Source organism: Eriocheir sinensis, chromosome 10 (assembly GCF_024679095.1).
Source record: "Eriocheir sinensis breed Jianghai 21 chromosome 10, ASM2467909v1, whole genome shotgun sequence".
In the NCBI taxonomy this organism is placed as follows: Eukaryota; Metazoa; Arthropoda; class Malacostraca; order Decapoda; family Varunidae; genus Eriocheir; species Eriocheir sinensis.
In genome coordinates this window covers 2,852,949-2,862,948 of record NC_066518.1, presented here as the reverse complement: position 1 = coordinate 2,862,948, position 10,000 = coordinate 2,852,949, and the positions used below count along the sequence as shown (strand labels likewise).

The 10,000-nt window shown below is 44.0% G+C and overlaps 1 protein-coding gene across 6 annotated transcripts in view; it reads left to right on the top strand.

The window, feature by feature from the left end:
- The window catches only part of LOC126996445 (ras-related and estrogen-regulated growth inhibitor-like protein), a 45,935-nt gene that overhangs the window by 23,308 nt on the left and 12,627 nt on the right, over positions 1-10,000 (top strand). For all 6 annotated transcript variants that reach the window (XM_050856896.1, XM_050856897.1, XM_050856895.1 and 3 more), the window contains 2 exons: positions 5,510-5,589; positions 6,280-6,336. In XM_050856896.1, the coding sequence (XP_050712853.1) occupies positions 5,511-5,589; positions 6,280-6,336 (136 nt within the window). In that variant the 5' untranslated portion in view covers position 5,510. The remainder of the gene's footprint in view (positions 1-5,509; positions 5,590-6,279; positions 6,337-10,000) is intronic.

Genomic DNA, 10,000 nt, shown 5'->3' with positions numbered 1-10,000 from the left:
AGTCCGTGGTGGCGGCGGGGTTTAAGTTGTTGTTTTTTTGTCACCGCCGCACAAGTTTAAGGCAATATTTTCCATAAAAGTTGTTGTTTCTCTCTATCAAGGACTCAATATCTTCTTCTTCTTCTTCTTCTTCTTCTTCTTCTCCTTTTTCTTCTCCTTCTCTTTTTTCTTCTTCTTCCCCTTCTTCTTTTCATCTTCTTCTTTTGTAGATGTTGTGAGGTATAGGTGTGATTGGGTCCATGCTTAGGGAAGTGTGTCGACAGTGTGAAATGTTTACCTCCAAGTATAAATGTGTGTGTGTGTGTGTGTGTGTGTGTGTGTGTGTGTGTGTGTGTGTGTGTGTGTGTGTGTGTGTGTGTGTGTGTGTGTTTGAATAGCCGGGGCCGCAGACATGCACCTTCTGCGTGGGGCTGTCACGGAGGGGCAGTGCGGGGGGCAGAGGGAGGGGCGTCTGGTATGTGCGGGGCTGACACAAGAACAATACGCACATTCCTCTTACCCGTGACATGAGCCCGAGCACTCATGTTTCAGCTTAGTAAAATCAAACCCAAAGCATCCACTAACCGGGAAGAAAGCTTGATAAGTATTTGTTTTCTTCTGTGGTATAAGTGCAACTCTCTCTCTCTCTCTCTCTCTCTCTCTCTCTCTCTCTCTCTCTCTCTCTCTCTCTCTCTCTCTCTCTCTCTCTCTCTCTCTCTCTTGTCTTCTCTTCTCTTCTCTTCTCTTCCTCCAAAGTAGCGAGCCATTGACCCGTGCCAGCTGTACACGTCTCGCCAGCTGCCGTCTGACTCATAATGTCAAGAGCCCAAATATATCGTGATGCTGAGAGACTTTCAACGACACGCCACAACCACCCGCACCTCCAGCCCGCCCGCGCTTAGTTACGCCTCGCCCGCCCCAGCAACACAACGCCACCTTAGAAAAAAGTACCCTCAACACACCAATGCACACTTGGCACATGAATGGCCCTTAAGTTCCGCACGCAGCCAACATGTGGACTGCCCTTAGGTGGCACGTGGACTGACCGGACAGTAACACGTGAAAGGTCCTCTGGATGTGCTTTGAGATCCGCTCTTTTCTTTTCCTCCTCCTCCTACTCGTCGTCTCCCTTCGCCTCCTCCTAATCACCATATGTCTCCATCCTCGTCCTAATCATTATCATCACCATCATTACTCTCATCATTATCATCATCTCGCACATCTCCTCCCCCTCCTCCTCTTTTAAAATTGCGACCCCATTGCCAGAATCTCCCCGCCTTACAGAACATTAGGACCTTCAAGCGAACCATTCACATCCTTTCAAGATCCCCACATGTGAAAGTTCGGTGCATATAGACGGTGCTTACAGACACGGAAGGGGCCGTAGTGAAAAGAAGGGAAGGCTAAAGAAAAGAAGAAAAGTTATATAATTGAGACCATAAAATGAGACAGATTGAACGATGAATTAAAGAGAAAAATAATGGAGAAGGAAAAAATGACAGGGAAATAGGTTGCTTTGGTGTTTTGTGTATGTGATAAAATGTTTGTCTTCACTCCATCAACTTGCCTGTGGTGAAGAGAGAGCGACCAATAACAATACTTTTTACTTGCGCTTTTTATCAGGAAGTTGCGCGCTGTTTGAAATATCAGTAAAAATTCTTATTGTTTACTTTTACTATTTTCAAATGTACAGTTTATTTTTTTTTTATTACTTTATATTTGGGTTGCTCTCATTTCTTCTCCATTACCTTCAAATCTTTTTTTTTACTTTTACATTTTCCTCTCTTCCTTGAAACATTACAGCGTGCACAAGACAAATTCTGGAAGCCTCGTGGTCATATTCTTGGTATCTGGGCGCCTAAGTGCATATTTCTGACAACACTTTCGCAGGAGTTAAGGGCATTTCCATGGGTAGTGTTATGACCCTGCATGGTGCAGTGTTACCAGTCTTTTTTACCATGAACCTACAAAAACACTCATCACAGTACGATTGATCTCCATTTCAGCTTTTGGAAATAGTTGATGTAAGAGGTAGAAGCGCCTGAGAATACCGACCTCAGTGTCTTGGTCGGCAACGAGAGACCTTGGGTTAGGAAGAGGACATTAACGCCTCTCGCTTTGGACGGTTGAGCGGCGGGGCGACGCTCTCACGTGGCCTTCAATGTCCGGCTTGATAAAAAAGAAAGAAATGTATGAAAACATGTTCCGAATTAAACCGATTAAAAAGTATTCGAAAGCTTTTGAGGCAACTGAACCGGTGTTTGTGCGCGAGGTGAATTCAGTGTTTGTGTCAATCACCAACGGATGGGGCGCGTGGAAGGTCACGCCAGGTGAGGCGATGATCCGAAAGAGACGGACAGGTGAACGTCGGGGAAAAATGTATAAAAAGCATAGATTGTTTTTTTATCAACTACGAGTCCCTTCACACCTGCAGGGATGGAGTGAATGCAAGAGTTATGTATTCGAATACGAATACTTCAAATTCCTACGAATACAAATTCGAATACACTGAAATAGTTTAAACTCGAATACAAATAGGAATACTTTTTGAACGTATTCATGAACACATTCATGAATACTTTTCATTGAAAAATACCTTCTTGGCGTAACTGGGTACAGCACTGTTCTAAGTTATGCAACAGTAAAAGGAGCTCATGAACCTGTACAGTATTATACACGACCATTACGCGTCAGCCGAGGAGGCTGGAGTTATAAGGAGCAGCGGCTGTTATTTCGGATAATAAATTTTGAAGTATTCGTCAGATTTTTCGCATAATACGAATATTTTTCCCTTGTATTCGAATACGAATGAAAATACTTTGATTTCTATCAATAATTATTCGAATACGAATACCCCCAAATACGGTATTCGAATGCGAATCCCGAATACGAATACTCCATCCCTGCTGCACACACACACACACACACACACACACACACGCAGACAGACAAGCAGGCAGACAATAAAACAGGTAACAGACATTCCGCACTGTGAACGTCATGACACTCACCCGAATTAGAGAAGAAGAAATATCTTCGCAACTCAGTGAAGGGAATGTCTCGGTAAAAACAGGAAGATCTCGTCCTCGCCGCGCTCATCAGCACTCGACCTCGTTATCAGCGGCGGCGGCGGGCGCAACAATTTCCACTCCACACAAGAGTGAGAAAGTAAAAACAACTGACGGGATCATATTATTGGTATTATAGCGCCCGTCTTTATTTTTGCGGTAAGAGAAAGCAGGTCAAGAGTTGCCAATATAAGGACAAGAGTGCCCTCAACACGCTGCTCTTGTAAAGAAAATGGGAGATGCCAGAAAGGCTCTATCAAATTTAGATCCACAGGTGAAGGGCCTTGATGCTCCTTTAAAGGCGTCAGAAGGATCGGGGAGGCAGGTAAAAGTTTGGTGTTCTTTTCCATTTTAGATTCCCCGATAAGGCTTTTGTTTTTTCTTGATGTCAGTGGATGGAATAACGATGATGGTGCCATTTTTAAGGCGCCACCATAAATACTTGCTTGCGCCATAACGGGGTGGGGCTGACCACCAGGAGCCATAAAGCAAGCCTATCTGGGCCATAGACTCATCGTAAAAAGAGAACGCGATATAAATAGTAGAATAATCCACATTAAACACGGTGCTGGTCTGTTATATTTTATCTCGTCATTCATCTATCAATAGGAGCATATGCCAGGCGGGGGGTGGGGGCATTCTATTTCTGACAATCCGTACTCTTCCCTCGCGTAAATTTAATCTGCAAACTTGAAACGGAGTGTCGTAAGGCCGCACCAGGGTGAATCGAGCCTGAGGGAAGCGGAGGGATTGCGCGTGGACATATGTGGGATTTGGTGTGGGAGGGATTGGTAGTAGATCATGTTATAACCCTCAATGGCGTGGGAATATTGGGTACTCGAGTTGAGATGTGACGTGGAAGAGAAAGTGCGAAGATCTGGAGTTGCAGGCGTGGGAAGGACAAGTTGGCATGTGGCTTCGTGGAAGGTGAGGGAGGATTTGGTATTTAGGCGTGTGGGATGTCGGGTGTGCGAGGGAGAAGAGGAAAGTTAATGAGAGGAATGTAGCGATGCAGGAGAGAAGACTAATGGTGGCCGTGTACGTGGGTGAGAAAAGCGACTGTGGAGGCTTTATTGGATTAAGACGCGCGTGTTTGCGAAGAGAAAATTAAGAAAGAAAAAATAAACCTGAGAATGACAGCGGAAAGACTATACTTGTGTTTGGGAGGATAGAAGTCGGGTATGTGTTTGTATGAAAGGTAGGAGAGAACAGTTGTAAAGATGCCTGGAATAATTTTAAATGTTTCTGATGCATGAGAGGAAAAAACAAAAAAAGTAAGTGTGATGAAGAGTGACATTTAAACGTTTATTAATAGTCACTTCACAACACCAGGATCAGACATATTTGCATGGCGCTTCGAGCAGATAAATCAATACGAACAGGAATATCTGAAGAGGTTTAAGAAGAGTGTATGGGAATGAAAAGTTTGGAAAGAAAATAATAAGTAAATTGAAGAGTTAGGAAGGAGAATAACAAGATGAAGAAGTAGGCAAGAAAATGATACGTAAAAGGATGAAAAAGTACGAAAGAAAATAATAAATAAAAGGATAAAGAATAAGGAAAGAAAATAATAAGCAAAAGCATGAAGAGTTAGGAAGGAAAATCTTAAGAGGAAAGATGAAGAAGAAAATAGGGGAACACAGGGGGTGACTTCAGGATTCTCGGCCACGTGGTGCAAGACTAATAATGCTTACAATGTCTATCTTTCCTTCGACCAGCGACCTACTCCTGTCTCTGTGTGTGTTTATGTTCCGTGGCTGTGTGTGTATGTGTGTGTGTGTGTGGGGGGGGGGGGGGTGACATGTTGCAACCGGGTGTAACTGCTTGAAGTGTTGAAGTGAGGAGAGGATGAGACGAGTGAGAGGAAAGAGAGAGGCGACGTAAGAGAGGAGGAGAATGTGCTCTTTGCCTCCACACCTGCTGGACTCCGCGGCTTTGAAGTTACGTAAATAAATTGGCACCAGACATGACCCTTGCGGTAAACGGTTTAGTGTGTGTGTGTGTGTGTGTGTGTGTGTGAGAGAGAGAGAGAGAGAGAGAGAGAGAGAGAGAGAGAGAGAGAGAGAGAGAGAGAGAGAGAGAGACGAAGGGAAAACAGGAGAAGGAAGAGGGAAAAACCTATAAAAGCGTCTAAACTTACACAAATTACTTAAAAAGCATGAAAAGTATAATATGCAGATACGCCTTTTTTTTTTGTACATTCTTTTTGGCGCAACATCGAGTGTACAAGGTTGACAGGAATTCACTAGTTAGCAGTAATCTCGCGGAGGATAGCTTTGCAACTACCAGGAAACACACACACACACACACACACACACACACACACACACACACACACATACACACACACAGACACAGGTACACCGCCTACATGCTATCACCTTTTCCCTCCTCTCCACCGTATGCGTCCCTCCCTCCTCTCCCCCACCCCACTCATGCCTCCTCTCTTTCTCCCTCTGCAGGATGCGCTCCCCTGACCGTGACTGCCAGGGGAGTCAGGCGAGGCTGGCGGTGATTGGCAGCAAGGCGGTGGGCAAGACAGGTCAGTGCTAAGGGTATTCTCTCTTAAGGTAGATGCTTTTCTCGAGCAGAATGTTACAAAGGTATGGTGTAGGTGTGTGACTCTCATTTTACTTACTGAACAGAATAGTGGAGTGTGTGCAGTGAGTAAAAAAGGATAGATGCACAGTTTTGTTTTTTGTTTTTTTACAGCAAAGGAGACAGATCAAGGGCTTAAAAAAAAAACAATAATGAAAAAAAAAGCCCGCTACTTACTCCCCCTAAAAAGATTGGAGAGGAGTGGCCGAAAAAAAGAGACTGAAGTGTTATGACTCGCACTGAATCACCACTTCAGGCTCAAGTCATTTCGAGTCACGAGTCACGAGGTGTCAGTAATTATTAGTATCAACTCAAAAAAAAAAAAAAAAAAAAAAAAACAGGAGCTTCTATAGTGTGTTTCGCTCTCTTTGAATTAAACAGATATCCGTTGCAGATACATTTTCTCTGGGTCTACTCGCAACATACTATTAATATCAGAGAAAATTAATGCTTGATGTGGCCTGTAACTCTTTTGTGGTGATATTGTTGGTAATCATCTCAAGAGAATGGCCTAGGATGGGAGAGCTTGTAGTACGAGTGCAAGGGACACACACACACACACACACACACACACACACACACACACACACACACACTGCTAAAGCCTTTTCTCACTCTCTCTCTCCCTCCGCAGCCCTCACCGTGCGATACCTCACGAAGCGCTTCATCGGCGAGTACCAGTCAGACACAGGTAAGTTGATGGCCTCCCGTGCCTGTCCCTCACCTGTGTTCCTCCTTTCTGCGTTTATTAGTTCTTATCACTGAATGGGATTATGATACAAGGTTTTTTTATAGACTTTTTTTATATAATTTAATGCACTAGTATACCTTCACTCTCAGCCTTCTCTTTTTTCTTTTTCTTTTTTTTCGTGCGCCTCATCTTCGTCCTTATTAAACTATTTTGCTACATGTCATTCTATTTTTTTTTTCCACCTTGGTTTTGTGAGACGATTATCATTTGTTTTACTCTTCGTTTTGTTCCATTATTCTCGTATCTTCGTCGTCCTATCATTGTTTAGGAGAAGCGATTGCCATTTGTTTTAATCTCCGTTTGTTGTTCCGTCACCCTCGTGTTTATGTTTAGGTACCTTAGGTTGGGTTGATGCCCTAAATAATTTTTCTACCGGTTCTCTTTTTAAATCATCGCGTCACCAATTTCCATCTTCAAGTCAGTCAGTAAAATAATCCGCCGTGACGTCACAATTTATCTCCGCACCTCTTCCGCCGGGGACTGGCTCAGGTGAGGACGTCAGCGTTAGAGGGAAAAACGTGATCTTGCCCCGTGTCTAAGGTGGTGAGGGGCCTGGTGGCGGTGATGGTGGTGCTGGTGGTTGCGGTGGTGGCGGTGATGGTGGTGCTGGTGGTTGCGGTGGTGGCGGTGATGGTGGTGCTGGTGGTTGCGGTGGTGGTGGTGCTGGTGGTTGCGGTGGTGGTGGTGCTGGTGGTTGCGGTGGTGGTGGTGCTGGTGGTTGCGGTGGTGGCGGTGATGGTGGTGCTGGTGGTTGCGGTGGTGGCGGTGATGCTGGTGCTGGTGGTTGCGGTGGTGGTGGTGATGGTGGTTGCGGTGGTGGTGGTGGTGATGATGAATTACTAGATACTGATTTGATGATGGTAGAGATGGGGGGGTGGGGGGGTGGCAAGGGTGGTGATTTGTGGTGGTGGTGGGGGTGATGATGATGAATTCTCAGATACTGATTTGATGATGGTAGAGATTGTGGGGGGGGCGGCGAGTGATGATTGTTGGGGGGGGGGAGGTGATGATTGTTGTGGTGGTGGTGTAGTGGTGGTGGGGATGGTTGATTATTATTTTTATTATTATTTTATCTTATTTCCCCCATTATCATTAATTATTGATTATTTTATTTTCCGCATTATTGCCTCTCCTTCAATTAACAGACCCCCGGTTGGCTCTTTGGATAAAAATATACAAGAACAATAAGAGGTTTATAATAAAAACCAACAAAGACCTAATTTTATTAACTAAAAAGTTTCATTAATGAGAAAGCATATATGATTTTTTTACGTGAAGGGAGGCAGATGAAGGCTTAATAGGAAACAGAATTGCCCGGTAGCGCTGCTCCTGCAAATAGTATGTAGTAAATGAATTCCAAAACAAAGAAGCCAGAATAATATGCAGAGGTGTCTTGATACTCCCCTCATGAAAAAGTTCAAGTCGTAGGCAGGAGCTAATAGACAAAGGAAGGCTGTTCCAGCGTTTACCAACGAAAGGATTGAATGAATGAAGATGATGGTTGACTTTTGCATACGGGATTTGGATAGCTAGAGTAGAAAGTCGTGTGCAACGTGGCCGCGGTGATGGGCGGAGGCATGCAGTTAGCTAGTTCAGAAGAGCAGTCAGCATGAAAATATTAATAGAAGATAGAGGCAACATTGCGTCAGTATACTATAAGAGGAAGGGAGTTGATAAGACGGAAAGTCTTTACTCTGTCAAAAAGGGACGTGTATGTGGAACACCCACACACATAAAAGACGCGAACCGTACCCATTCAAGGCCGGACAAGGCCCCGGTGTATGGATAACATCTGTGAGGGGGAGAAAATGGTGGGACAATGCAGAACGCCTAACATACAGGAACTTGGTATTAAACACGTAAGTTAACTGGGTTTTAATTAGGTTAGGTTAAGTTTAGGGTATCTTCAAACACGTGACAGGCAGCATCTTATGGCAAAAATCAACAACAAAAAAGTGCACTTTGTTCAAATTTATCGGGGTCATTTGAGCAATCCTTAACTCTTTGAAATTTGCTCTTGACCGTATGCTTAAAATTACATACGGTTCGGAAGTCAGGGCTCGCTGGTAGAAGCTGTTGGACAAAGGAAGTGGATATGTGCGAAGAGGAAGCAGAGTGAATTTGAGAAAGAAGTGGAGGTAAAAATTATGAATGCATATAAGGCAGACTGAATGTAGGACTGGGGAGTGAGCGAGCGAGTGATGACGATAACTTTGTAAGGAAATACTAATGATGTTTCTTAGTCTCATGTTGCCTCTTTTCTCTCTCCATCCACTTTTCTTGACCCTAATAAGCTAATCGATTTTCTCTCTCTCTCTCTCTCTCCATCTTTACCTCCTTGTTTCCCTTCGCAATAATTCCCTCTCTCCTCCCTTCTCACTATTCTTTTTCTCAATCCCCGTCTTATACTTACTCCTTTTTATCCCTTCCCCTTCTTCATTTTTCCCCGGCCTTCCTTCCCCCTCTCCCTCGCCTCCGTCATCTCAACATCCTGGCTAAACATTCCCGTCGCCCGTTTTAAGACCCACCCCTTCACCCCAAGACACGCCCCGCGGAGGTTGTGTACGACTCACTTCCGATTGCCTCGACTTGAAACCTCGAAAAACTACTACGGCGTGTGGGGTGCCTCGATGGGGGAGGGGGGGGAAGTCATGGGCGTTTGGGAGGCTGATAGGGAGTGTTACTGCGCCTTACAAATCGTGATGGGGATAGTTAGCATTCCTTTGATGTGGTTACGCTTTGAATAGTTTGAGGATTTCTTTGTTTGGTTTTTACAGCCGAGGAAACTGCTCAAGGGCAAAAAAAGAAAAAAAAAAGAAAAAGCCGCGACCATTACTCCTTTGAAGAAAATAGAACAAAGTGATAAAAAAAATGTCACTTGGCCATTTTTTTGTTTATTTTGCATATTGAGTGAGTGTAAAAAAAAGAAATGGTCGTAGTGGAGGTCACAAATGTGTATGTTCGTATCATGTCCTTCAGTTGATTACGGTCCTATAAACGAAATTAGTCAACTGGCAAGGTCTTATGCAAGGATGTAAAAAAAAAAAAAATAATAATAATAAAAAAGCCCGCTACTTACTGCTCCTAAATAGAGTAGAGTGGCAAAGTGTGATAACAAAACGATGAAATGTGAAATGTGGCGGCTGTTTCACGTATAGAAATCCAACAGAACATAAGCAAACAGTAAGCCATGTGTGCCAGGATGAAATGAAATTAGTCAACTGGCAAGGTATGATGACAAGACGATGAAATGTGAAATGCGGCGGCTGTTTCACGTATAGGAATCCAACAGAACATAAGTAAACAGTAAGCCATGTGTGCCGGGATGAAATGAAATTAGTCAACTGGCAAGGTATGATAACAAGACGATGAAATGTGAAATGTGGCGGCTGTTTCACGTGTACAAATCCAACAGAACATAAGCAAACAGGAAGCCATGTGTGCCGGGATGAAATGAGGTCACAGTTAAAGAATTCCACGTTCGTTTCAACTTCACGAGAATGCATGACAGGAAACGGAAGTGGATTTTTCTCCTCGGCAGTATTGAATTCAGCACGTAACGCAATACCTGCCTTTCCCCTTTGTATATAACTGTGCACATGTC